Source organism: Lepidochelys olivacea (assembly GCF_965140295.1).
Source record: "Lepidochelys olivacea isolate rLepOli2 genome assembly, chromosome: 24".
NCBI classification, from domain to species: Eukaryota; Metazoa; Chordata; order Testudines; family Cheloniidae; genus Lepidochelys; species Lepidochelys olivacea.
This window is the reverse complement of record NC_140434.1, coordinates 18642311-18669832: the sequence shown is the minus strand read 5'-3', so window position 1 is coordinate 18669832 and position 27522 is coordinate 18642311. Positions and strand designations below refer to the sequence as shown.

The following is a 27522-nucleotide window of genomic DNA, read 5'->3' as shown; positions in this document are numbered from 1 at the left end:
TAAAAGTCTCACGTCGGTTTTATTCCCTCGGCCTCGCTCGGATTCTCCCGTTTTGGTTCAATAGAAATTTCTCCAAAAAGAAGGAAACAAAAGGAAAAGAAATGGAGCCGGGGGGGCCCGGGCCCCCTGCGTCCGTCCTGCTTGCTCCTCTGGCCAGGCCACGTCTCGTCCCTTCGCTGCGGGTGGCTCCGGCTCCCCCCACCCCCTCGCGGATCCTGGGGCCGGTTCCCCTCGTCCAGTCGCCCCAGTGCCGATGTCCCGACCCGGCCGCATTGAAACCCTGAGTTCATGGCCCCCCCTCTGCCCTGTGTGCCCCCCGCCCTGGTCCCCGCCTTCGAGCTCCGTCCTGGTCCATCGCTGGCGTGTTTCCAAGAGCACCTGACCCCACAGCCCCGGGGCCTCCCCTGCTTCCAGGCACATGGGGGATGCGTCCCCCCCGGGCGCGGCAGGGGCCACAGGGGGTAGCACGGGGGGGCTGCGCCAGTTGTAGGGGGTGGAGGCACAAAGGGGGGTCAATCTCAGGTGGCACTGAGGGCTCTGCCCCCTGACCCCAGGGCACCCCTGTGTGGGGGACGCCCATTCCCAGTGGGGGTCCCATCTCCAGGGGAGCACTGTGGGAGGGTCTCGTCCCTGGGGGGTCCTGTCCCCAGGCCCCCCCGACCCCGGAGTCCTGGCATACGCACGGCGTACATGTCAAGAGGGGCGAAGGCCGCGGCAGGGGTCATTCCTGCTCAGTCGGGTCCCGGGGCCCCCCCCGTCGCAGGGTGCCCTCCTCGGGGGGCGGGGGCCGGCGGGGGGTGGGGGGGGCCCCCCGCAGAGTCTGGATGCGGCGGCACTCGTGGCAGATGCGGATGTGGGTGCAGGGCCGGGCGGGCTCCTCCAGGAGGCGCTGGGGGGCGGGTTCGGAGGCCAGGGGCCCCGCGTAGAGCTTCCCGTTGCTGAGCCGCATCTCGCGGACGGCGCGAAGGGCCCGGGCTGCCCGGGCTGGGGGCCGCCGGCGCCGCCGGGACCGCGTGGGCTTCCGGCACGACACGGCCTGGCGCAGCTCCCGCAGCATCTCCTGGCACACCGAGCGCTGGGGGGAGAGCGGGGGGTCAGGGCGCCGGACGCCTGGGTTCCCGCCTCACCCCCTCCCGCTGCCAGACGCCCGGCTTCCTTCTTTGCTGACCCAGACCGGTCCCGGACACCTGGGTTCCTTCCCCACTTCCCTCCCATCTCAGCACTGGATGCCTGGGTTCTTTCGTCACCCCCCACCCCGCTACCAGCACCGGAGCCTGGGTTCCCTCCCCACCCCCAGAGCCCCAGCACCCCCCACCTCCTCGCTCTCCGCTGAGCGTCGCGTCGCCCAGACGAACTCCATGACAGCCACGAAGACGGCGACCACGAGTCCGCAGATGAGAACCACAAAAATGCCCCCGATGTTCTCCATGCCCAGGCCTGGGAGGAGAGACGGGGGGGGGTGAGGGGAAGTCAGCCCCATGGGTCACTCCCCTGCCCCCCCCTCTGCCCCCCAGCCTGGTCCTGCAAGCGCCCCCCGGCCCCCTCACCTTTGGCCCGATGGTCCTGCTCCTTGGGGCACTTGCCCCCGTCCCACCACTTGCGCTTGAGGATCTCCAGCCGGTTGTTCTCCTGCAGCTGCAGAATGGCCAGCGTGATCTCGTCCCGGAACGGGGAGCCTGGGGGGGAGAGGGGGGTCAGGACGCTGCTGACCCCAGGGAATAGCCCAGGACTACCCAGCCCCCCATCTGCCATCCTGCCCCCCAGGACCCCCCAAGGGAACAGTCTCAGCCCACCCTGCCCCCTGCAACCTCCTGCCCCCCAGGACCCCCCTAGAGAACAGCCTGTGGCCCACTCTTCCCCCTGCAACCCGCTGCCCCCACCCCCCTGCACCCTGGGACCCCCCCAAGGGAACAGCCGGTTACTGACCCGTAGCAGGTCTCTGAGCTCTGCGGTCATGTCCCTTCCCAGGCGGGTCCGTGCGGGCACCTCCCTGGCGCAGTAAAAAGGCCCCACCGCCCCTCAGGCCCTTCTCACCGGCAGCTCCGGCGGGACACAGACTCGAGCGGCCCTTCGGAGGTCGGAAAGTGGCTGTTCTGCTGCGAGTCCCCCGGCGGCGACCCCCGGCCACCGTGGGGCGGTGGGATGGGCGCGGTGGGGCGGGGGGAGCGGAGCACTCTGCCGCCGGCTGCATCGCCCGGGCCTGGACTGACGAGCCCTTCACCGGGGCAGCCCGTGCCGAGGCCGGCCGGGACCCAGGAGGAGATTCCCTGGGCTGGCTCGGTTCCCTTCCGGCCGGTGCGTGGCAGCGAGGGAGACGCGGGCGGGCTCCTTTCCCTGCCCGCGGCAGGGCCTGTTCTCCCGGCGAGCGCGCGGCTTCGGCCAGAGACCGGAAGGAAAAGCTCCCGGCCCCCGTCACCGCCGGAGGGATGTGAGCGGAGTCGCACCTTGGCCCTGAAGAAACGCGTGTCCGGACCCGGACCTCCGAGAGGCTGGGGCCGCAGGAACGGCCGCCAGGGAGACTCGCCCGCTTTCCCGGTTCCTGCTGCCCAGCCGGCTCGGAGCAGGGCCAAGCAGCTCCTCTCCGCCGGGCCCGCCACGGAGCTTCCCCGCTCTCGCGGTGCCGGGTGGCTGATCGGCGCATCTCTGGACGGGTCGAGCCGGGGCTGTGAGGATCGCCCACGCCCTGTCCCTCCTGGCCCGGAGCAGAGCTTTGGGAATACGGGGCAATGTGGGGGGAAGGCCTCGCGACGTCTCCCTCCCCATGGCAGACGGCAGGTGTCTGAGATGGAGCCTGGGCTGTGCCCTGTATGTGAGCAAAACTGGAGGCATTTCCTGCCTGGCCGCAGCTGGGTCCACCTGGGGGACACCCCCGTCCAGACAACGGCATTCCAGGTGTCCGGGTGAATGGGCCACACGTGATCACTGGGGACCTGCAAGCCCAGCAGGGAAACGGCTTCGGGGGGATGTTGCTATCCAGGAATCCCAGAGTTGCAGCGAGAGCTCCTGGGTACGTCGCGGTCGGATTGTCCATACGGACTGACGCACCCCGGCCCGTAGGCTGAACCGCCCGGCAGGCTAGACGCGCCACTCTGAGCGCTGTGACGCTAATTCCTCTGGTGCCCGCAGGCCTGGGGCTGGCGGGGTCCCAGGGGAGCTCCCGTCCTGTCAGTGAGCAGCGACATCGAAGGGGCCTTGCAAAGGGAACGTCAGCGCACACCGGTCCCGGGCCAGCCACCACTGCAGAGTGAGCATCTGTGACGAAGCGGGACTGTTCTTCATGTTTCCTCTGAATACTGTAGGGTGCCTCAGTTTCCCCTAGGCATTTCTTAAGTCTCTAGGGGGTGGGATAAGGGGGTGTAATTGTTGGAAAGCAAAGGGCCAGGGTACATAAATGGCCGACACTGTCTCCTAGCCAGTGATGGCCTGGCCCTTCCCCCCTGCAAGCTAAAGAGAGCTAAAGGGTTGGAGAACAAAGGAATCAGGTGACCTCCTGTCCCTGGAAAGGGACAAAGCCCAGAGGAGGAGGGGCTGGAGGGAGTTTCAGTTTGGGGCTGGCTGGGACATGGAGTGAAGTGCAGACGGGGTTGTCTGGCTCACTGCCCGCCCCCAAATGGACCTAGCTGAGGGGTCCTGTTCTCTGCACCTGCAAGCTCTGTGTTAGACCATGTTCCTGTCGTCTCCTAAACCTTCTGTTTTACTGAGAGTCCCGTCTGACTGTGGAACTGGGGGGGCAGGACCCTCTGGCTTCCCCAGGACCCCGCCTGGGCAGACACGCTGTGGGACGCGCAGGGAGGGGCAGAGGAGGCTGAATGCTCCGAGGTCAGACCCAGGAAGGTGGGAGCCGGGTGAGCTGTGTGTCCTGCAGACAGGCTGCTCCCCGAGAGGAGACTCCCCCAGAGTCCTGCCTGGCTTCGTAGGGAGCAGTTCCAGAGCATCGCCCGGGGACTCCGTGAGAACTGGTGGGAGCGGTGGGATGTACTGCACCCCGTGGACGGCGCTTCCTGCAGTAAGTGACTGGGGAGCAGTAAAATGAAGGGGGATTGACAAGGACCAGGCGTGCTGAAGGCTCGGAGAGGAGCGGTTTCGGGGGGCGGTTAACCCCTGGGAATGTGTGACCAGCGAGAAGGACTTTTGCAGTAACAGGGTTCCCCTGGGGACTGCAGCGAGTGGTCCCAGGGGCGGAGGAGTCTGCAGCTCGACCCTGGCAAAGAGGGGGTGACCTCGAGAAGGGCTGGCACACTAGGGGTTCTCCCTGGAAACCGTGGGGAGCTGAGAGCACACAGGCCTGTGAGTCCACAACAGCTTGGGAGGAGCGGAGTGATGGTCTGTCACCGTCTCCTGAAGAAGGACATTGTAACCCTGTGCAGAAAGAGAGGGTTGAGCGTTGGAAAGTTCACCGAAGCACAGGTCATCGTGCAGCTGGAGGGGGATGACCGCTCTAAGGGACAGATTCCTGACCCCCAATGGGGCTATAGCAGGATCTGGGAGCAGCTGGAGTGGGAGCCAGGCACCCCAAGACTCCTGTCCCCGACCAGACAGGGGTCTTCACGATCGGGTTCCCCATCCGGGGATCGAGACGGACAGGATTGGAGCTGAGTCCGAGGGAGCAAGAGGACTGTGAGAGACAGCGAGAGCCCAAGAAAGAGCTGCAGAAGCAGCAGCAGCATGAACTGGCGGTGGGGGAGCGGAGAGGCCCAAGGCCACAGACTCCGTCAGCCCGATGGGTGGGGGTGTGGACAGGCTCCCACTCCTGACCCCGACCTATACGTCTGTGTGGAGTTTCCTGGGGCCAGGCCCCTCGGACCCCCAGTGGGAGCGGAAGGTGACGGTCAATGGGGAGACATTCCTGGGGTTGCGAGATCCTGGGACCGAGGGAACTGTTGTCAGGCCGCGGATGGTGCAGCCTCAGAGGCTGAGGGGCTGTGTGAGCTGGGTGAGGGTCCCAGGGACGAAGCCCCTCGCCCTGCCTGTGGCCCAGATCCCTGTGCAGACCCAGGACGGGTGGGGCTGGCTGGTCGTTGGGGTTCTCCAGGATACCAGCTGCGAGACCCTGTTGTGGGGCGACTGTGTCTCTTTGGGACAGGATCCAGGCCCTGCTCCTGTAACGGCCAAGGGTTTGAATTTGAATCCAGGGAAGCAATCGGTGGAGAGGGAAATGGTCAGTGAAAATGCAGATGACCTGGCTGGCAGCGGGGAGGAGCCGCTAGGCTCAGGCTACCTGCCTGCCTGTAACCAGCCCCCTGGGGCTCCCCGCCCCCCTTGCACACCGGAGAGGGGGCTCCCGCTGGCTCTGATGCAGTGAGGAAAGCAGGGAGCTCGCTGCCTACCCCACTGGGACAGCAAGGGCAGCGCTGAGCAAGGGGGGAGCTGAGACCCCAGCTGAGTGGGGGGAGACGCTGGCAGGGCAGGTCGGCTGCCAGCCAGGTTTGCCTGGTCCAGAGGCGCTGCTGGGAACTGATCCCACGGCAGGGAAGGGGGCTCTGGACATAGTGGGGCTCCTCAGCAAGGCGACCGGGTCAGGGAAGAAATACGTCCTGGTGGTGATGGATTTCGCCACCTGCTACCCCGGGGTGGGGGATCTGCCCTCTGCCTCGGCAGACTTGCTGCTGACCATCTTCAGCAGAGGGGGGGTCCCCAGCAAGGTCCTTACAGCCAAGGGGTCCAATGTCATGTCACCCTGCTACGGGGCTGGTGGGAGAAACGTGGGGTCTGGCCCTGGACCTCTGCAGATCACCCTCCGTCCCACGGGCTGTGGGAGAGGATCAGAGACTGGCCCATTCTCCAGACCAAGAAACAGGTCCAGGCCTTTAGCGGGATGGTGGGGAACTACCATGGGTTTGTACCCCACTTGAGCTCCCTAGCTGCCCCCCTCACTCAGCTATGCAAGAAGGGGAAGCCAGATGAGGTGGTCTGGACCGAGCAGTGTGAGAGGCTCTCTGTGCACTGAAGCAGGCTCTAATCCAGGGCCTGGTAAATCTGGTGAACCCGGACAGTGCCCAGCCCTTTTCAGTGTCACCGACGCCTCAGACGCAGGGCTGGGCAGGTCGATGCTAAGGGGAGGAGATATCCCATTGGGTGCCCAAGCAAGAAGCTGCTGCCCCGGGAACAGAATTACTTGGCCATAGAGAAGAAATCCCTGGCCGTGGGGCAGGCCCTTAAGAAGCTGCAGCCGGATCTCTTTGGGCGGCGCTTTGGGGTGTATCCTGACCCCTCTGCCCAGACGTGGCTGCATCCAATGAAAGGGGCTGATGCCAAGCGGCGGGTGACAGAGACACATGGACAGAGGGGGGCCAAGGTCAAGGTGGGGGCTCTTAACCAAGAGAGCCCAAATTGAAGGCCTCCAGACTGGAGGGCTGGGAGAAGACCTGATCTCGGTTTGACCCCTGGGATTTTGGGGTGGCCAAAGGGCACAGGCTGCATAAACCTGCCCACATGCCACCTGCGAGTGCCATCGAACACACCCGACCTAAGGGAGGGCGTGAAACTGGAAGGGCCTGGTGTAACTCCTACCAAGGAACGGGAGAGATGCTGGGGCATCCACGGCAACGTTGGTGGCTTCGAACTTCCCCGGGTCACTGGCTAAAGTGACCCCGCTCAGTTTGATCTCGAAGGGGGGAGTGATGTGACGAAGTGGGACTGTTCTTAATGTTTCCTCTGAATAGTGTGGGGGTGCCTCAGTTTCCCCTATGCAGTTCTTAAGTCTCTAGGGGGTGGGGTAAGGGTGTATGATCATTGCAGAGCCCTAGAGGGCAGGTGTGTGCAGGGATCCGGACACAGAATGGCCGACACCCTGTTTCCTGGCAACTGATGGCCTGGGCCCTTCCCCCCTGCAAGGTGAGAGCTAAAGGGTTGGAGAACAAAGGAATCCGGTGACCTCCTGGCCCAGGAAAGGGACAAAGCCCAGAGGAGGTGGGGCTGGAGGGAGTTTCAGTTTGGGGCTGGCTGGGACATGGAGTGAAGGGCAGACGGGGTTGTCTGGCTCACTGCCCCCCAAAATGGACCCAGCTGAGGGGTCCCGTTCTCTGCACCTACAAGCTCTGTTTTAGACCATGTTCCTGTCGTCTAATAAACCTTCTGTTTTACTGGCTGGCTGAGAGTCCCGTCTGACTGCGGAGTTTGGGGGCAGGACCCTCTGGCTCCCCCAGGACCCCGCCTGGGCGGACTGGCTGTGGGAAGTGCACGGAGGGGCAGAGGAGGCTGAATGCTCCGAGGTCAGACCCAGGAAGGTGGAGCCGGGTGAGCTGTGTGTCCTGCAGACAGGCTGCTCCCCGAGAGGAGACTCCCCCAGAGTCCTGCCTGGCTTCGTGGGGAGCAGGTCCAGAGCATCGCCCGGGGACCCCGGGACAGTGTGAGCACCTGCCCTGGGTCACAGCCTGATGCAGCCACAATTGGAGGGGCTGCGTCTGAGCCGTACAAGTCCCATGTGCCCCCGGAGCGGCCCTGGAGCATGAGCTCCTGGCTGTGGTGATGGGACGTCCCGTAGCCCAGGTGCTGCGAGGCCCTGAAGTGGTTCTCCGGAAGGAGGCCCCAGCCTGGTTCGAGCCGGAAACTGCCCCTCCGGTTCTATCCTGAGCCGGCGAGACGGGCGACGGTTCATTATCAGGAGCCCAGATTCCGGCAGGTGGATCCCACGAGACCCACACATGCCTCCACCGTGTCCCTGGGCCAGCCCTGAGCAGCCAGTCGCCCGGCCCAACCTGCGCTCGTCCCCTCCTGGGCCAGCGCCCCTGTGCCCGGGCGGCGAGCGACGCTCTGGGGTCGGCCCCCGTGAGGATGAGGGAGACGGCGGGTGGTGCTGCACCCCCACTGATGGCTTGCCCAGGACCGGGACCCGTCCCCAAGGGTCCTGAGGTGCCGGCGCTGGCCCTGTGGCCCACAATTCCGGGGAGATGGTGCTGGGAGGGCGGGAGGCATGGCCAGGCCTGTCTCTCCTCCATGGCTCACCCTCGGTGGGGAGCCCGTGGGCACCTTCCCGGGGCCAACCCGTCAATGTCTGTTTTGGGAGTGGCCCGGCCCGGGTCTCCCTCGCTCCGTGGGCTTCCTCAGCGGGGAGTGACGCCCGTGCAACTTCTTCGGCCTGGGGCTGGGGGCAGTGCCACGCGGCTGGCGCTGGTCCTTGGCACCCGGAGGCGTGCGTCGGGACTGGGCGGGCGGTGCCGGAGATCCTGCTCCACATGGAGTCTCGCTAACGCAGGCCGGGCCGCTCCTGGCCAGGGAGGCGCTCGGTGCCGGATCCCACGACGGGCGACTCCAGGAGAAGGAGTTTGAGGCTGCCCCTCTCCTCGGTTCTGGGTTTAAAGCTCTGACAGAGCCGGCCCCGGCAGGTGGCCCCGTCCCAGGCGCGCGGGTCGCTGGGCGGCGTGGGCCTGTGGGGCCCTGCGCCGTCGGAAAGTCGGCAGCCCCGGCAGGCCGGGCACTCCCGGCTCCTTCTTCCAGACCCTGCCGCGCTTGCTCAGCACGAGGCGCCCAGTGTCCCAGCAGCTGGATGGCGAGAAGGGCCCGAGGGGGCAGCGGGGCCCTTTGTGCCGCACCGGGGGAGGTGTCGCTCCGACGGGCGCTGGGGGAGACCCCCGGCCCACACGGCCCTGCCTGGGGCACCAGCCTCTGCCCCCCCCGTCCTCCGGAGGGACCAGTCTGACCCCAACAACTCCACGCGGCCCAGCCCTGTTTGGGGAACACCCTTGGCCCCCAGCGCCCCCCAGCCCTGACCTGTCCCTCCCCCTAGACAAGAGACCCCCCCAGCCTCCCACCAGCTGCCCCAGGAGTGGCAGATGCAGGCCCCCGCGGGGCGGCAGGCCCCCGCAGGTCCAGCGCCCCCGGCCCTGCCCCCCTACCCAGCGGCATGCCGATGCCGTAGCCCTTGGTGTCCAGCAGCCCCCCGATCTGGGTGAGGTTGCAGTCCCGGCCGCGGTGATACTCGTTCATGGTGGACTCCAGCAGGAAGGCATATCTGGAGCTCAGCACCCGGGCGATGCCCTCCTCCGTGCTCTTCACGAAGACGCTGGGCCGCTTGGAGAGCATGTAATTCCACATCCGCTGATAGGTCTGGTACCGGGAGGTCTGCCGGAGGGAGGGGCACCGGCAGGCTTGGGGGGGCCCAGGGCTGGGCCGCCGGGGGGCTGCGGGCGGGAGCGGGGGGCACGGGCAGAGCTGGGGGGCTGCGGGGCGGGAGGGAGGTGCCTGGCAGGGCCCAGGGGCTGCGGGGCAGGAGGGAGGGGCCCGAGGGCTGCGGGGCGGGAGTGGGGGCCCGGGGGCTGTGGGGTGCGAGGGAGGGGCCCGGCGGGGCCAGGGGCTGTGGAGCGGGAGTGGGGGCCCGGGGGCTGCGGGGCGGGAGTGGGGGCCCGGGGGCTGCGGGGCGCGAGGGAGGGGCCCGGTGGGGCCAGGGGCTGTGGGGCGGGAGTGGGGGCCCGGGGGCTGCGGGGCGGGAGTGGGGGCCCGGGGGCTGCGGGGCGCGAGGGAGGGGCCCGGTGGGGCCAGGGGCTGTGGGGCAGGAGTGGGGGCCCGGGGGCTGCGGGGCGGGAGTGGGGGCCCGGGGGCTGCGGGGCAGGGCCGGGGCTCGCGGGGCGGGAGCGGGGCCGCGGGCTCACCTGGAAGAAGGTCATGGTGGAGCCGGCGTGGATGGTGCCGTACTCGATGTTGGTCTGGTCGGCCAGGTCGTCGGCCGACTCCACCGGGACCTCCATGCGCTGCACCGTCAGGAAGGCGGCCAGGTTGGCCGTGTAGGACGAGATGATGATCAGGGTGAAAGCCCACCTGGCGGGGAGCCCGGGGGTCAGGGAGCAGCCCTGCGGGGCCAGGCCGGGAGAGGGGGCCCCCCGAGACCCCCTGCTGCCCTCCACTGCTCCCCAGAGAGCAGCCCCCTGAGACCCCCGCTGCCCCCCAGAGCCCAGGGCTCCAGCCCCCCGAGCTCCCCTGCTGCCCCCCCAGATCCCCCACTGCCCCCCCGAGATCCCCCCAGAGCACAGGGCTCCAGCCCCCGCTGCCCCCGAGGCCCCCCAGCCCCGGCCCGGCACTCACCAGACCCCGCTGACGCAGCGCGTGGACAGGGCCCGGGGAAGGACCTCGGAGCCCTGCTGCATGAAGCCGCCGATGGGGAACCAGAGGCTGTTGCCCAGGGTGTAGTGGTTCTCCAGCACGTGGGGGCGCCCCCGCAGGCAGGGGTGGGGGTTGTGCCACTCGTAGGGGCTCAGCCTGGGGGGCAGGGGCAGTGAGGGGGGGTCGCTGGGCACCCTGTCCCCCCCATCCCTGCCCCCTGACGCCCCCCGGTCCCTGTCCCCCCCATCCCTGCCCCCTGACGCCCCCTGTCCCTGCCCCTCTCCCTGTCCCCCCCCATCCCTGTCCCCGACACCCCGTCCCTGCTGCCCCCATGCCTGCCGCCCCATCCCTGGCACCCCCGCCCCTGTCCCCCCATCCCAGACGCCCCCCGGTCCCTGTCCCCCCCGGTCCCTGTCCCCCCTTCCCTGCCGGCCCCCCCACTTCCCTCCACCCCCTCCCCGCCACATCGCCAAAGCCCACCCCTCACCTAGCCCCCCGTCCTGCCCCCTCCCCCCCGGAGCCCAGCCCCCCACTCGTCCCATCGTCTCCCCGCGGGGGGCGTTACCGGGCGGCCAGGAAGAGGACGCAGCTGACGGCCAGGTAGGCCAGGAGCATGAAGAGCCAGACGGCCGGGGAGAAGGGGTCCAGGAAGGAGAAGTAGCCGGGCTTGCGGCCCTAGAGAGGGGGAGACGGGGGGCTGAGCGTCCCCCTGGGACTGCACCCCCCACAGACCCACCCTCTGCCCTGGGCCGAGGCCCCTCCCTCAGGGAGCTCCCCCCACCTGAGCCTCCCCCAGGGACTGAACCCCCCAGGCGCCCCAGGCCCCCCTACCATGTGCACCCGGTACAGGATGCTGATCCCCAGGGTCATGAAGGGCTTGGAGAAGTCGATCACCTTCTCCCGCTCCGCCGTGATGGTGAAGGCGGCGACAGCCAGGTCGGCCTTCTGCGGAGAGAGCGGGGGGTGAGAGGGGCCCCCCGAGCCCCGCTGCCCCCCCGAACCTCCGCTGCCCCCTGCCCCCCACTGCCCCCTGCTGCCCCCGATACCCCCCTGCCCCACGCTGCCCCTTGCTGCCCCCGTCCCCCCACTGCCCAACCTCCCGCTGCCCCCCACTGCCCCCTGCTGCCCCCGTCGCCCCGCTGCCCAACCTCCCGCTGCCCCCCACTGCCCCCCTGAAACCCCACTGCCCCCTGCTGGCCCCCGCTGCACCCGACACCCCTCTGCCCCACGCTGCCCCCTGCTGCCCCCGTCACTCCACTGCCCCCTGCTGGCCCCTGCTGCACCCGACACCCCCCTGCCCCACCTCCCCCCCTGCTGCCCCTGTTGCCCCACTGCCCAACCCTCCGCTGCCCCCCCGAAACCCCCACTGCCGCTGCCCCCCCAGACCTCCCTCTGTCCCCCAACTGCCCCCCGATGCCCTGCTGCCCCCGGAACCCCCCACCCCAGGGCCGTACCCGGTTGATGAGCTCGCCCACCATGCCGGTCCAGGAGCCGTTGGCCTCGGGCGCCCCGTAGAGCCCGTCCTCCACCAGCCGCAGCTGGAAACGGAACTTGAGGATCCCGGCGAGTTCGTGCAGCATGTCGACGCAGAACCCCTCGTACAGCCCCCCGGCGCCCCCCGGGGCCTGGGCCCCGGCCCTGCGCATCACATAGGGGTTCTCCTGCGGGGCGGGGGGTGAGTGCCGGCTGCAAGCTTCCCCAGCAGTGCCCTGCAGTGCTGCGAGCTTCCCCCCAGCCGTGCCCTGCGAGCTGCCCCCCAGCAGAGCCTTGCGGCGCTGCGAGCTTCCCCCCAGCGGTGCCCTGCGGCACTGAAAGGTCCCCCAGGTAATCCGGAGGCAGCCCCCGCCCCACCCTTGGGCTTCCCGCACAGGCCCCACCCCCGCCAGGCTCACCAGGATGGTGGTGACAATGAGGGTCTTGTTCGCCAGGCTCTCGGAGACGTCCATGGCCAGCGTGGTGGCGTTCATGGCCAGCGTCCTGTTCGAGTGCCACACGCCGATCTGCAGGGAGGGCACAGGCTGGGCGGGAGTGGGAGGGCGCCATGGGGCTGGGCAGCTGGGGGGATGATGGGGCTCAGCGTGGTGGGGGGTGACAAAGATGGAAATTTTTCATATTTTGGATGACTACTATGTGTGCCTCAGTTTCCCCATGTGGTGCCGGCCGGGGGAGCAGCTGGGGGACGAAGGGCGGGGGGGGCAGGGGGGTTGATAAGAGGGGCGGCTGGAAGTGGGGGAGACGCTGCTGGATGGGGACTCTTGGGGGTCGGGGCCGCCCCAGCTGGACTGTGCTGTAATTTCCGTTCTCCCTGTCACTCAGGGCGTGTCCAGACCCCCAATAACCCGCCCATGTCCCCCCGCTGGCTGAGTCACTGCAGCATCGGGGGGGGGGTCACAGCTCCTGTTGGGGGTGCGAGTCTCCCACAATGTCCCACCCAGGGGGCCTCGCTGCAGGCTCTGAGGGTCGGCCCCAGGGGGTGGGGAAGCCGAGGGGCTAACCCCAGTGACGGTGACCCCCAGGGGGCTGGCGCAGTGAAGGGGTCCCCAGGAACGGCCCCAGAGCTGGGCGAGAGTGTGGAGACGCATGGGGCTGATGGGGGGGTGAAGAGGCTGGGAGGGCCATGGGGCTGGTCCTAGGGGGTTGAGGAGGGGCCTGTCTGGGGGGGCCTGTGGGAAGATGGATGGTGCCAGGGATATAGGGAGGCTGGGGTGTCCGGTGGTGCAGGGGGCCATGGAGATGTGGAGAGGGTCAGGGGGTGCTGGGGACATTGGAGGGCATGGGGGCTCCAGGGAGGGCTGGGAGTTTGGGGGGCCGGGGGGAGCTGGGGGGGTCTCACCTCACGGTGCCCGTTCCGCGACTTCTCCAGGATGCGCAGGGTGTAGTTGGTTCGTTGCCCCTTGCTGTTGAACTCCACGCGCCCCGTCAGCCCGTCGTACTCTACCTGGCCGGGGCGCGGCCGGGGCAGACATAGAGAAGGACCAAGTGAGTGGGACGAAGGGGCTGGGGTCAGTAGGCTCCAGAGTGAACGCCCGTCGGGGCGGGGCGGGGCACTCACCATGCGCAGGTAGTTCATGAGGCTGGTGCCGTGCTGCCAGATGCTGGCGGAGGTGCAGGCCAGCGGCCGGACCCCGATCTCCTGGCTGCGGTTCAGCTCTCGCACGGCCCCCACCACCACGTGCACCGCGTCGAACAGCAGGGCCGCCGAGAGCTGGGGGGCCGGGGACAATGAACCCACAGACCCGTCAGACCCTCCCCCTTACACGTCCGGGGGCCCCCAGCGCCCCAACCCCTCCCACAGCACCTCCAATTCCTTCCCCCAGCACCCCAACCCCTCCCCCCAAGTCCCCCGAGGGCCCCAAACATCCCAATCCCTCCCCCAGCGCCCCAACCTCTCCCTCCGAGCCCCCGAAACACCCCAACCCTCCCACCCCTCCCCCAGAACCCCCCAATCCCAACCCTCAACTCCTCGACCAGCTCCCCAATCCCCCCAACCCCTCACCAATTAAGGGGCTCCCCCGTGCTCCCCATTCATACTTTATCCTCCTCAAAATAGGGGCTCCCCAGCTGCACCCCCATCGGTCTCACCCCAATGCCAATCACAGGGCCCCTGGCTCAGGGACGCCCCCACGTCCTGCCACGGCCCTAACCAAAGAGCCCCCGTCCCCTTGGGGGGACGCCGGGGGCCGTCAAAGGGGCTCACCGTGGGGCCGGGGAAGGGGCTCCGCTCGCAGGTCTCCCGCCAGGACATGTTGAGGCTGCGGGTGAACTCCAGGAAGAAGGGGTGGGTCACGTTCAGGATGGAGAAGCCCACGACGTTGGAGTGATCGTCCACCACGTCGTCCAGGTGCAGGGTGGGGAAATCCTGCAGGGGGCGCCGCAGGGCGAGGGGGTCAGGCCCACGCGGGGCCCAGGGGCTGCGGGGCGAGAGGGAGGGTCCCCGGTGGGGTCCGGGGGCTGCGGGGCGAGAGGGAGGGTCCCCGGCGGGGTCCGGGGGCTGCGGGGCGAGAGGGAGGATCCCCGGCGGGGCCCAGGGGCTGCGGCGTGGGAGGGAGGGTCCCGGGGGCTGTGGGGCAGGAGGGAGGGTCCCCAGCGGAGTCCGGGGGCTGCGGGGCGAGAGGGAGGGTCCCCGGTGGGGTCCGGGGGCTGTGGCATGGGAGGGAGAAGCCCGGGGGCTGCGGGGCGAGAGGGAGGGTCCCGGGGGCTGTGGGGCAGGAGGGAGGGTCCCCGGCAGGGTCCGGGGGCTGCGGGGCGAGAGGGAGGGTTCCCGGTGGGGTCCGGGGGCTGTGGCATGGGAGGGAGGGTCCCGGGGGCTGCGGGGCAGGAGGGAGGGTCCCCGGCGGGGCCCGGGCGCTGCGGCGTGAGAGGGAGGGTCCCGGGGGCTGTGGGGCAGGAGGGAGGGTCCCCGGCGGGGCCCGGGGGCTGTGGGGCGGGAGGGAGGGTCCCGGGGGCTGTGGGGCAGGAGGGAGGGTCCCGGGGACTGTGGGGTGGGAGGGAGGCGCCCCAGCAGGGCCCGGGGGCTGCGGGGCGGGCGGGAGGGAGGGGCCCTGGCGGGACAGGCCAGCTGCAAACAGTTCCCTGGGGGCCGAGGCCGGGCTGGGGGCGTCTGGGAACAGACCCGGCTAATGGCCAGGGCTCATGGCCATGTGAGCCAGCCCAGCCCCCCTGCAGCCCGGGGAGGGTCCCCGGGTCCAGTGAGCAGAGGGGTCCCCCGGGCCGCGCCCCGGCTCACCAGGGTGGTCAGGATGTATTTATAGAAGGCCGAGGTCATGCCCAGCTCCGAGGCCTGCAAAAGAACTGGAGAGTTAGAGCCTGGGGCTGTGAGCTTCCCCAAGCAGTGCCCCCAGCCAGGACCATGGGGCTGCGAGCTTCCCCCAGCAGTGTCCCCAGCCGGACCCTGGGGCTGCGAGCTTCCCCCAGCAGTGCCCCCAGCCAGGACCATGGGGCTGCGAGCTTCCCCCAGCAGTGTCCCCAGCCGGACCCTGGGGCTGCGAGCTTCCCCCAGCAGTGTCCCCAGCCGGACCCTGGGGCTGCGAGCTTCCCCCAGCAGTGCCCCCACTGGGACCATGGGGCTGCAAGCGTCCCCCCAGCAGTGTCCCCAGCCAGGACGCTGGAGCTGCGAGCTTCCCCCAGCAGTGCCTGGGCCGTCACCTTCTTGAGGACGAGGTAGGAGAGGGAGGCGTTGGCGTCGATGATGATGGTCGAGATCTTGTCGTCCCGAATCTCCTTGAGCAGCGGCGTCGGGTCGTGGGCGTCGTCCAGCATCCGGATCGACAGCGTCTCCTTGGAGATGAGGAACTGGCGCACGAGCTCCTCCAATCGCAGCAGACCTGCAGGGGGCGGGGGGAGCAGGGTGACCCCCTGCAGCTCGGCACCCCCTTCTGCCCCCCGCCGACCCCCCTGCTCCCTGACCCACGGTGCCCCTTACTGTCCCCCTGAAGCATGGTGCCTCCCTCTGGCTGCCCTGCTCCCTGCCCCACAGCGCCCCCTGCTGAGCCCCCACCCTGCCCCACGGCGCCCCCAGCTGAGCCCCCCCGACCCACGGCGCCCCCCCACCAACCCCCCCTGCTCCCTGCCCCACGGCACCCCCAGCTGAGCCCCCACCCTGCCCCACGGCGCCCCCCCACCAAGCCCTCCTGCTCCCTGCCCCCGGCGCCCCCTGCCGAGCCCCCACCCTGCCCCCGGTGCCCCCCCACCAACCCCCCCTGCTCCCTGCCCCCGGCGCCCCCTGCCGAGCCCTCACCCTGCCCCACAGCGCCCCCCCACCAACCCCCCCTGCTCCCTGCCCCCGGCGCCCCCTGCCGAGCCCCCACCCTGCCCCACGGCGCCCCCCCACCAAGCCCTCCTGCTCCCTGCCCCCGGCGCCCCCTGCCGAGCCCCCCGCCCCTCACACTCGGCCTTGGCGCAGATGAGACTGGCCGAGGGGTAGTCGAGCGACTGCAGGATCCGCGCCAGGGCCAGGCTCAGGTCCTCGTTGCTGGGGTAGAGGCTGACGGAGGCAAAACGCAAATATTGCAGCCGGGGGGTCTCCTCGGGGCCCACCTTCACGTGGGGGATCTGGGGAGAGCGAGGGGTCAGGACCCGCCGGGGGCACCGGGCCGGGGATGGGGCTGCGGGGGAAGGGAGCGCACTGGAGATGTGGGGGGGAAGGGAGCAGTGGGGGGGATGGTTCACAAGGGAAGGGGCAAGGCTCAGGGGGTCCTGCCCCCCATTTACCTCCTTCTCCCCACAGATGTGGCTGACGGTGGCGGCCGAGGCCGGACTCGACGCGGGGCCCAGAACTGACACCACCCCTTTGGGCAGGATCTGGCACACTGTGGGGAGAGAGTGTGTCAGGGCACGCCGGGCAGCCAGGCCCTTGCACGCCCACCCATGCACATGCACGCACGCACACTCACCCCCCCACACTCAGTCACACACGTGCCCCTCCCCCACAAACATACGCTCGGCATCTCCCCCTGCACACTCACATGCCCACCCCCACACGTGCATGCTCACCATTGCACACCCACGTGATCCTCCCCCCACCAACACACACCCTGCATACTTATCTTCACACTTGCTTGCACACACAGCCCTTGCACACTCACCATTCCCTGCCCACCCTCACACATGTGCACTCCTCCCTCCACAAACAAACACATCCTGCACAATTCCCCTTGCACACCCACCTGTGCACACTCATGCTCTCACACATCTTCCTCTTGCCAAACATGCACACCCTGCCCATTCACCCTCACCTGCACATCTGTCCACGAATGCACACTCATCCTTCCACACACTCCCATCCTTGCACACCTAACCCTGCACCCTTGCACACTTGTCCTTCCACTAATGCACACCCTCATCTTTGCACATGCCCACTCACCCTCACGTTCCTGCTGTGACGCAGTGGGAACGTTCATAATGTTTTTCTGAATACTGTCGGTGCCTCAGTTTCCCCTGTGTGTTACTTGGGGGAGGATCGTGGGTGTGATTGCTGCAGCGACCCCCGAACGGCAAGTGTGATGCCAACTGGCTGCCTGGGCACAGAGACCGGCCGACCAGAGTAGCCTGGTCACTGATGGCCGGAGCCTGTTCCCTGCAGAGCCAGCCGGGGGTGCTGGTGCAGCCCAGGGGCCCTGCTGTCCCGGGAACGGGACAATGGCTGGAGAGGGGCGGTGGGTCATGGCTGAGGCTGGGCTGTGGGAAGCGAGTCAGCCTCCTGGTTTGGGGGGCACCTGGGGCTCCGGATCCCCCTGTGTTGAAGTGGGACTGTTCTTAATGTTTCCTCTGAATAGTGTGGGGGTGCCTCAGTTTCCCCTGGGCAGTTCTTAAGTCTCTAGGGGGTGGGTGTCACGGAGTCCCTGGGCGATGCTCTGGAACTGCTCCCCATGAAGCCAGTCAGGACTCTGGGGGAGTCTCCTCTCTGGGAGCAGCCTGTCTGCAGGACACACAGCTCACCCAGCTTCCACCTTCCTGGGTCTGACCTCGGAGCATTCAGCCTCCTCTGCCCCTCCGTGCGCTTCCCAAAGTGAGTCTGCCCAGGCGGGGTCCTGGGGAAGCCAGAGGGTCCTGCCCCCCAACTCCACAGTCAGACGTGGCTCTCAGCCAGCCAGTAAAACAGACGGTTTATTAGACGACAGGGACATGGTCTAACACAGAGCTTGTGGGTGCAGAGAACAGGACCCCTCAGCTGGGTCCATTTTGGGGGGCAGTGAGCCAGACAACCACGTCTGCACTTCACTCCACTCCCCAGCCAGCCCCAAACTGAAACTCCCTCCAGCTCCTCCTCCTCTGGGCTTTGTCCCTTTCCAGGGCCAGGAGGTTACTTGATTCCTTTGTTCTCCAACCCTTTAGCTCTCACCTTGCAGGGAGAAGGGCCCAGGCCATCAGTGGCCAGGAAACAGGGTGTCGGCCATTCTCTGTGTCCAGACCCCTGCACACACCTGCCCTCTCGGGCTCTGCAACGATCATACACCCTTACTCCACCCCCTAGATACTTAAGAACTGCCTAGGGGAAACTGAGGCACCGCCACACTATTCAGAGGAAACATTAAGAACAGTCCCACTTCGTCACAGTGGTCCCCCAGAGTCCTGCCTGGCTTTCTCTGGAGCCCCCAGCCTGTGGCCCCGGGACACCCCCAACCCCATGCAGTGTCCGGACACCCGAACTCTCACCTTCCACACCCCTCCCTTTTGGGCACACGCTCACCTGCACACCCGGCCCCTACGCACCCAAAAGTACACACTCGCCCATCTCCTCAGCCTGCTGGCCCCACTCCCAGCACACACGGCTCACATTCGGTCTCCTCCTCGCACACTTGTGCCCGGCACATGCCCATGACCCTGATTTCACACCCAGTGAGGGCTGGGCCCATGTGTGCATACGCACCTTGCACACCCAGCCTTGACCGGCCTGGGAGATTTCATACTCCCAGCCCTGTTGGGTCACGGACTCCCCCTCACATACTCACACTCCCCACATCACGATGGCCTTGGAGAGGTGCTCTTGGACGAACCAACCTTGTGCACACTCCCCCTTGCACGCTCCCCTCACGTGTTTACACACATTCACTCACATGGGTCACCCCCTCACACACTGAACACTGGCACATGCGATGGTGTTGGCAGACTAGTCCTGGCTACCCCTTGCGCACTCACCCCTTGCACACGTAGTGGTGTCATTGGTCTCACACGCATACTCCCTTTGCACAGTCAACTCCCTGTGCATGTCTCCTTGCACACACACCCACACACCCTTGCACACACACTGGTGTCACTGGTCTCACAGGCCTCCTTGCACACTGCTCCCCTTACATCCTCCTCGCACACCCCCTCACACACGTACTGGTGTCAGTGGTCTCACAGGCCCCCTTGCACACTGCTCCCCATGCACCCTCCTCGCACACCGCCTCGCACACGTACTGGTGTCTGTGGTCTCACAGGCCCCCTTGCACACTGCTCCCCATGCATCCTCCTCGCACACATACTGGTGTCAGTGGTCTCACAGGCCCCCTTGCACACTGCTCCCCATACATCCTCCTCGCACACGTACTGGTGTCCGTGGTCTCGTACTGGCTGTCGCGATGCAGTTCGAAGATCTCGACCTCCACGCGGGCCTTGGCCGGCACCTCGCTGATGCTGTTGATGTGCTCCCGGGCCAGGGCCAGGGCCAGCCGCTCCCCGCGCCCACACACCGTCTGATCGTCCAGGATCGCAGCTGTGGGGGGCACAGAGCCAGGGGGCATATGGGTCCAGAGACACCAGACACCGCTGACCTCCCCCTGTCCTCAGCCACCTCTTCCCCACCCACCAGCCCATGGCTCCCCTCCCATCCAAGGGCCCCACACTGCCCCCTGCTGACCCCGTCACCCATTGCCCCTTCCCCATCACCTCCCCAAGGAGCAGTCGCCCCCCAGAGCCAGGCGGCGGCCCCCTGGCACCTCCTGTTCCAGACCCCTAGGCACTCGCTATTGTATCCCCCTACGGCTGCCCCCCTCCCGGCCCCACCCCCACCGTCCCGGCTCTGCACCGGGTGAGCATCAATCCCCTGCAGCCGTGCGGGTGACCTCAGGATAACAGATGGGGCTGCGGACACAGGCCCCGTGGGGCGTCTGTCAACCCCAGCCCCACCCCAAAGACAGCTCTACCGGTGCCCCTCACTCCCGACCCGCAGCCCCTGCCCCTGGCCCAGGCTCCCCCCACCCCCCCAGCTCCGTGGGTGCCCCTCACTCCCGACCCGCAGCCCCTGCCCCTGGCCCAGGCTCCCCGCACCTCCCCAGCTCTGCCGGTGCCCCTCACTCCCGACCCGCAGCCCCTGCCCCTGGCCCGGGCTCCCCCCACCCCCCCAGCTCCGCCGGTGCCCCTCACTCCCGACCCGCAGCCCCTGCCCCTGGCCCAGGCTCCCCCCACCCCCCCAGCTCCGTGGGTGCCCCTCACTCCCGACCCGCAGCCCCTGCCCCTGGCCCAGGCTCCCCCCACCCCCCCAGCTCCGCCGGTGCCCCTCACTCCCGACCCGCAGCCCCTGCCCCTGGCCCAGGCTCCCCCCACCCCCCCAGCTCCGTGGGTGCCCCTCACTCCCGACCCGCAGCCCCTGCCCCTGGCCCAGGCTCCCCCCACCCCCCCAGCTCCGCCGGTGCCCCTCACTCCCGACCCGCAGCCCCTGCCCCTGGCCCGGGCTCCCCCCACCCCCCCAGCTCCGCCGGTGCCCCTCACTCCCGACCCGCAGCCCCTGCCCCTGGCCCAGGCTCCCCCCACCCCCCCAGCTCTGTGGGTGCCCCTCACTCCCGACCCGCAGCCCCTGCCCCTGGCCCAGGCTCCCCGCACCTCCCCAGCTCCGCCGGTGCCCCTCACTCCCGACCCGCAGCCCCTGCCCCTGGCCCAGGCTCCCCCCACCTCCCCAGCTCCGCCGGTGCCCCTCACTCCCGACCCGCAGCCCCTGCCCCTGGCCCAGGCTCCCCCCACCCCCCCAGCTCCGCCGGTGCCCCTCACTCCCGACCCGCAGCCCCTGCCCCTGGCCCAGGCTCCCCCCACCCCCCCAGCTCCGCCGGTGCCCCTCACTCCCGACCCGCAGCCCCTGCCCCTGGCCCAGGCTCCCCCCACCCCCCCAGCTCCGCCGGTGCCCCTCACTCCCGACCCGCAGCCCCTGCCCCTGGCCCGGGCTCCCCGGGGCGCCTCACCCATGCGCAGGGACGACAGCACCTGCAGGCTCTGGCGGGCGACGCTGACGATCAGCAGCAGCAGCAGCCCGGGCGACGTCGGCATCTTCCACCCTCCGCATGGGGAACGTCGCCGCAGCCCCGGCTGCCACCTGCAGGGGGAGCGAGAGCCTGGGGGAGTCCCAAGGCAGAGCCCCCGCCCCACAGCGCCCCCTGGAGACCCCCCGCCCCACAGAGACCCCCTGCCCCACAGCGCCCCCTGGGGACCCCCTGCCCCACAGCGCCCCCTGGTGACCCCCCGCCCCTCGGGGCCCCTTGGAGACCCCCTTGCCCCACGGCACCCCCTGGAGACCCCCCGCCCCACAGAGACCCCCTGGTGACCCCCCGCCCCACAGCGCCCCCTGGGGACCCCCTGCCCCACAGAGACCCCCCGCCCCACGGCGCCCCCTGGAGACCCCCTGCCCCACAGCACCCCCTGGTGACCCCCCGCCCCTCGGGGCCCCCTGCAGACCCCCTTGCCCCACGGCACCCCCTGGTGAGCCCCCCACCCCACGGGGCCCCCTAGTGACCTCCCGCCCCACGGCGCCCCCTGGAGACCCCCTGCCCCACAGAGACCCCCCACCCCACGGGGCCCCCTGGAGACCCCCTGCCCCACAGCGCCCCCTGGTGACCCCCCACCCCTCGGGGCCCCCTGCAGACCCCCTTGCCCCACGGCACCCCCTGGTGAGCCCCCCACCCCACGGGGCCCCCTAGTGACCTCCCGCCCCATGGCGCCCCCTGGAGACCCCCTGCCCCACAGAGACCCCCCACCCCACGGGGCCCCCTGGAGACCCCCTGCCCCACAGCGCCCCCTGGTGACCCCCCGCCCCTCGGGGCCCCCTGGAGACCCCCTTGCCCCATGGTGCCCCCTGGAGACCCCCCCGCCCCACGGCACCCCCTGGTGAGCCCCCCACCCCACGGGGCCCCCTAGTGACCTCCCGCCCCACGGCGCCCCCTGGAGACCCCCCTGCCCCACAGCACCCCCTAGACACCCCCCGCCCCACAGCGCCCCCTAGACACCCCCTGTGACCAAGTGGGACTGTTCTTAATGTTTGCTCTGAATACTGTGTATGTGCCTCAGTTTCCCCTAGGCATTTCTTAAGTCTCTAGGGGGTGGGATTGTTGCAGAGCCCTAGAGGGCCAGTGTGATGCTGTCTGCACAGAGAATGACCCACACCCTGTCTCCTGGCCACTGATGGCCTGGGCCCCTCCCCTGCAAAGGTGCCGACTGAAGGGGCTGGAGAACAGAGAGACCAGGTGGCCAGAGGAGGGGAGGGAGAGTTTCAGTTTGGAGCTGTCTGGGGAAATGGAGGGGGGCCCAGATGGGGCTCTGGCCTCCCTGCCCCCCCAGAATGGACCCAGCTGAGGGGTCCTGTTCTCTGCACCTGCAAGCTCTGTGTTAGACCATGTCCCTGTCGTCTAATCAACCTTCTGTGTTACTGGCTGGCCGAGAGTCCCAGTGAATCACAGGAAGTGGGGGGTCTGGGGCCCTGACTCCCTCATACTCCATTACACCCCCTACCCCAGAGTGACCCCTACTGACCCCCCTGCCCCACAGCACCTCCAACTGCCCCACCTTCCCCACCATGCCCTGTGACCAAGTGCGGGGTTCTCTTGGTTTTTTCCTTGTTTTCCCAGCAGTTTCCATGCAGAGGGGGTGCAGAGCCCCCCTGGATGCAGGGGAGACTGGGCTGGGGGAGGCCAGGCTGAGGCCAGAGAGTTTCCTGTGCTGGGTTCAGATGCTCAAGAAACCCCCCTGTGTTACCCCGGCTGAGAGTTGCCCCCGGGCTAGAGAACGGGCCGGGGGGGCAGCAATCCCCCTGGGAGTGGAGGCCCCGGGGGTCCGGAGCGAGGGGTCTCCCTGAGGGGCCCCCGGCAGAGACAGGCAGGCTGAGGCTCCGAGAGGTGCGGCTCCAGGAGGTGGAGGGGCTGGACCCCCCGGAGAGAGTCGCCCCCCCGAGAAGGGCTGTCGCGCTGAAGGGGGCTCCCCCCACGGACCGCACGGGGCCAAGAGTGGGCACGACCTGGGAGTCTGTGACGCCCCCTACTGACCCCCTGCCCCACAGCTCCCCCTACTGGGCCTCCCACCTCACAGCGCCCCCTACTGACCCCCTGCCCCACAGCTCCCCCTACTGGGCCTCCCGCCCCACAGCTCCCCCTACTGACCCCCTGCCCCACAGCTCCCCCTACTGGGCCTCCCACCCCACAGCGCCCCCTACTGACCCCCTGCCCCACAGCTCCCCCTACTGAGCCTCCCGCCCCACTTCCTGCCACACGGCGCCCCCTGGCCAAGGTGACTCCTGGTGGCAGTGGGGGAGGGGGTCTCGCAGCATCTGGCACTACTGCCCCCCCAGCACCACGCCCCCCGGCCCTGCCCCCCCACGCCTTGCTCCCCGTTTGTGCCGAGTCAGCAGCTCGCGGTGTCCTCACGCCACCTTCACCTTGAGCAGCGACGTGGCTCCCGGAGCCGCGCTGGGCATGAGCGGGGGGGGGGAGCGGACGCCCCCCGGGGGGCAAAGGCGCCAGGCGGGGGAGGGTGTGACCAGGCCTGAACCCTGAGGGCTTCCTCCAGGGAAAACTACCCGGCCTTGGCTGGGCACTGCTGGGGGAAGCTCGCAGTGCCAGGGTCCCCCGGGGCGGGGGTGTCTCGGTGCTAAGGTTCAAGGGGGGAATTTGGGGGGACGGGGCCCTGTCTCAGGGCATGGGACCGCGTCTTGGTGCTGGGATTTGAGGGAGGGATCTGGGGGGGACGGGGCCGTGTCTCAGTGCTGGGGTTCTTGGGGGGATCTGGGGGGGACGGGGCCGTGTCTCAGTGCTGGGGTTCTTGGGGGGATCTGGGGGGGACGGGGCCGTGTCTCAGTGCTGGGGTTCTTGGGGGGATTTGGGGGGACGGGGCCCTGTCTCAGTGCAGGGTTTCTTGGGGGGATTTGGGGGGGACGGGGCCCTGTCTCAGTGCTGGGGTTCTTGGGGGGATTTGGGGGGACGGGGCCCTGTCTCAGTGCAGGGTTTCTTGGGGGGATTTGGGGGGGACGGGGCCCTGTCTCAGTGCTGGGGTTCTTGGTGGGATTTGGGGGGGACGGGGCCCTGTCTCAATGCTGGGGTTCTTGGGGGGATTTGGGGGGGACGGGGCCGTGTCTCAGTGCTGGGGTTCTTGGGGGGATTTGGGGGGGACGGGGCCCTGTCTCAGTGCTGGGGTTCTTGGGGGTATCTGGGGGGGACGGGGCCCTGTCTCAGTGCTGGGGTTCTTGGGGGGATCTGGGGGGGACGGGGCCCTGTCTCAGTGCTGGGGTTCTTGGGGGGATCTGGGGGGGACGGGGCCCTGTCTCAGTGCTGGGGTTCTTGGGGGGATCTGGGGGGGACGGGGCCGTGTCTCAGTGCTGGGGTTCTTGGTGGGATTTGGGGGGGACGGGGCCGTGTCTCAGTGCTGGGGTTCTTGGTGGGATTTGGGGGGGACGGGGCCGTGTCTCAGTGCTGGGGTTCTTGGTGGGATTTGGGGGGGACGGGGCCCTGTCTCAGTGCTGGGGTTCTTGGGGGGATCTGGGGGGGACGGGGCCCTGTCTCAGTGCTGGGGTTCTTGGGGGGATCTGGGGGGGACGGGGCCCTGTCTCAGTGCTGGGGTTCTTGGGGGGATCTGGGGGGGACGGGGCCCTGTCTCAGTGCTGGGGTTCTTGGGGGGATCTGGGGGGGACGGGGCCCTGTCTCAGTGCTGGGGTTCTTGGGGGGATCTGGGGGGGACGGGGCCCTGTCTCAGTGCTGGGGTTCTTGGGGGGATCTGGGGGGGACGGGGCCGTGTCTCAGTGCTGGGGTTCTTGGGGGGATCTGGGGGGGACGGGGCCGTGTCTCAGTGCTGGGGTTCTTGGGGGGATTTGGGGGGGACGGGGCCGTGTCTCAGTGCTGGGGTTCTTGGTGGGATTTGGGGGGGACGGGGCCGTGTCTCAGTGCTGGGGTTCTTGGTGGGATTTGGGGGGGACGGGGCCCTGTCTCAGTGCTGGGGTTCTTGGTGGGATTTGGGGGGGACGGGGCCCTGTCTCAGTGCTGGGGTTCTTGGTGGGATTTGGGGGGGACGGGGCCGTGTCTCAGTGCTGGGGTTCTTGGTGGGATTTGGGGGGGACGGGGCCCTGTCTCAGTGCTGGGGTTCTTGGGGGGATTTGGGGGGGACGGGGCCGTGTCTCAGTGCTGAGGTTCCTGGGGGGGATCTGGGGGGCGGGACAGGGCCCTGTCTCGGTGCTGGGGTTCTTGGGGGGATTTGGGGGGCTGGGGCGATGGGATGGGGCCCATCACCCATCTCTCCACGGTCCAGGAGTGGGGGGATGGGAATCCAGCCCAGTCACATGACCCCTTGATGCCCCACCAGCTGCATGGGGGAGGGGAGGGAAAAGGGGGCGGGGTCTCAGATACCGTTGCCTGGAGACACCAGCTTCCTTTCTAGCCCTGTCCTGTTGCCCAGCAACCGCTACCGGCTGGTACAAAAGGTATCAACATCTGAGCAGGCAGAAAGGGCTGCGAGCTTCCCCACAGCAGTGCCCCTATCCGGGACCCCTGGTGCTGCGAGCTTCCCCACAGCAGTGCCCCGAGCCGGGACCCCTGGTGCTGCGAGCTTCCCCACAGCAGTGCCCCGAGCCGGGACCCCTGGTGCTGCGAGCTTCCCCACAGCAGTGCCCCAAGCCGGGACCCCTGGTGCTGCAAGCTTCCCCACAGCAGTGCCCCAAGCCGGGAACCCTGGTGCTGCGAGCTTCCCCACAGCAGTGCCCCAAGCCGGGAACCCCATCACCATCAGCTTCCCCGCAGCCGGGACCCTGGCGCTCTGAGTTTCCCCACAGTAATGCCCCAGATGAGGACCTTGGTGCTGCGAGCTTTCCCACAACAGTGCCCCCAGCTGGGGACTCTGGTGCTGCAAACTTGCCCCCAGCAGTGCCCCAAACCAGGAACCCCTGTGGTGCAAGTTTCCCCCCAGCAGTGCCCCGAGCCGGGACCCCTGGTGCTGCGAGCTTCCCCACAGCAGTGCCCTCAGCACTGGCCCCGTGAACCCCCAGCACTGAGACATGGCCCCTGCTAAACCCAGCCCCAAGGAACTGCCAGTTTGAAGATTCAGCCCCAGCCCGTATCCGAGCCTCCCCACCCCGCCAAATCCAGCGCCGAGCCGCGGCCCCATAGCCCAGCTCCTGGGACCCCGGCAGGAGCCCCAGGCCCGGCCCAGCCTGGCTGGGCTATCGACTCAGGGCCGCCCCCTCCTGCTAGGCTGCGCCAGGGAGCCGGGTGATGCTACCATGGGGTGGCACCTCTGTGGGCCTGCAGCTGCGGGCTGAGCAAGGCCTTGAACTCAGGGCTCGGAGGCAGGAGAGAGACACGGAATCGGGGGGCTGCCAAGGGCCTGGGGGGGTGAATGTGTAGAGGGGCCCTCTGGGAGGGGGGCTGAGGTGGGATGGGACCAAGGGGGCTTGAGCACTGGGTGCTGCCGAGAGGGGGGAGCCCCTGAGAGAGAGGGGGTGAGTGCAGGGGGGCACTGGGGGCACATGGGGGACCCTGCGTGTGGGGGGGGGGTTGGTCAAAGGCTCCTCTCCCCCTCCCAAAGAAGAAGCAGGGCAAGCATACAGAAAGCCCCCTCCCCCCCGTGCACCCCCAGTCCCAGGGTGGAGGGGGGCTCGGGCCTGTGGCCGGCTGGTGCCTGGGGTGGGGGGGATCCTGCTGAGACCCAGTGAACTCAGTTCACACATGGACCCACCGAGCAGCTGCGCTAGAGGGTCCCAGAGCTCACCCCCAGCCCCAGCGGGGAAAGGCCCCGAGCCCCATTCCCTGCCCCCCGGAGCCAGCCCCTCCCCCCAGCGGGGAAAGGCCCCGTGTGTGCTCAGCCCTGGATTTGGGGCAGCGGGGGCCCCCTCGTGGAAGGGGGAAGGGCGGGGGGGGGTCACGCCGAGCTGGGGGCGCCGAGGACGGAGCAGAGAGAAATAGGGGGGCCGGGGCCCGACGGGGGGCAGGCGGGGACAGCGTGCCCGGAGCAGAGCCGGGGGGGGGGCTGGCTGCAGGGGGGGGACGCAGGATACAGCCAGGGCCAGACAGGCCCAGCCCCGCGGTCTCTGCCCCTTGTCTCCCCCCCCAAACCACGGCAGAGGCCAAACGGGGTTCCCCTTCCCCTCCCCCAGCCAATCGGGGGGGCAGCTCCCCAAGCACCCCAATCCCCTCCATACCGCCCCCCGGCCTCACATACGCGTGCGCAGAGCTTCGGCCCAGGCCCCGCCAAAGTGCGGGGGGGGACACGGAGCTGCCCCCCGGCCCCCCTCAAACAGGCAGGAAAGTAGCGAGACTTACGGAATCCGTGATCGGCGGGGGCCCCCCCGGCTCGGGGGTGCGGCCCCCCCTGCCCGTCCGGAGGGGGGCGCTCGGCAGGGACAGTCCAGCGCTCGCCCCGCTCCGGGGCCCCCCAAACCCCAATCCGGGGAGCCCTGGCAGCTGGCAGCGGTGAGCCGCGCGGGGGGCGGGGGTCGCAGTGGGGGGGCTCAGGCGTCGGCACCCCTCATTTTGCAGGGGGGAGGGGAGAACTGCCGGTAGAAGAGAAAACGCCCCATGTCCGTCTGTCTGTCCGGGGGGGGGGCGCCCCGAATCTCCCTCGACCGCAGCCCCCGCTCGCCCTCCTGGGGGGGCCGGACCCCCCCCCCGATCTCAGCCCCCGGCCTTGAGCTCCAGAGGACGGGGGAGGGGTTCAAATCCCGATTTTCCGCCTGGGGGGGGGGCGATGCAGAGGATGCGGGGGGGGCGCTTCAGGAGCCCTCAATCAACGAGGCCGGCGCATCGCGGCGACGGTGGGGGGCGGAGAGAG

The 27522-nt window shown here is 68.9% G+C and overlaps 1 protein-coding gene across 6 annotated transcripts; it reads right to left on the bottom strand.

The window, feature by feature from the left end:
* GRIK5 (glutamate ionotropic receptor kainate type subunit 5) lies at positions 1 to 27482 on the bottom strand. Of its 6 annotated transcripts, none has more exons than XM_084613297.1 (20): positions 27015 to 27482; positions 20691 to 20821; positions 19067 to 19231; positions 16246 to 16343; positions 15921 to 16086; positions 15181 to 15359; positions 14762 to 14815; positions 13733 to 13894; positions 13088 to 13240; positions 12869 to 12973; positions 11928 to 12053; positions 11490 to 11696; positions 10867 to 10980; positions 10601 to 10710; positions 10018 to 10191; positions 9588 to 9753; positions 8835 to 9009; positions 1548 to 1676; positions 1316 to 1437; positions 1 to 1075 (listed from the first exon to the last, which is right to left on the bottom strand). In XM_084613297.1, the coding sequence occupies exons 2-20, from the start codon at positions 20773 to 20775 to the stop codon at positions 722 to 724; spliced, it is 2844 nt and encodes a 947-aa protein (XP_084469423.1). In that variant the 5' UTR covers positions 20776 to 20821; positions 27015 to 27482; the 3' UTR covers positions 1 to 721. The 6 variants fall into 6 exon arrangements, with proteins under 6 accessions (XP_084469423.1, XP_084469421.1, XP_084469424.1 ...); XM_084613295.1 differs by having other exon boundaries at positions 8835 to 9060; positions 27015 to 27481; XM_084613298.1 differs by having other exon boundaries at positions 8835 to 9060; positions 11490 to 11573; positions 27015 to 27481.
* Positions 27483 to 27522: the final 40 nt, after the last annotated feature.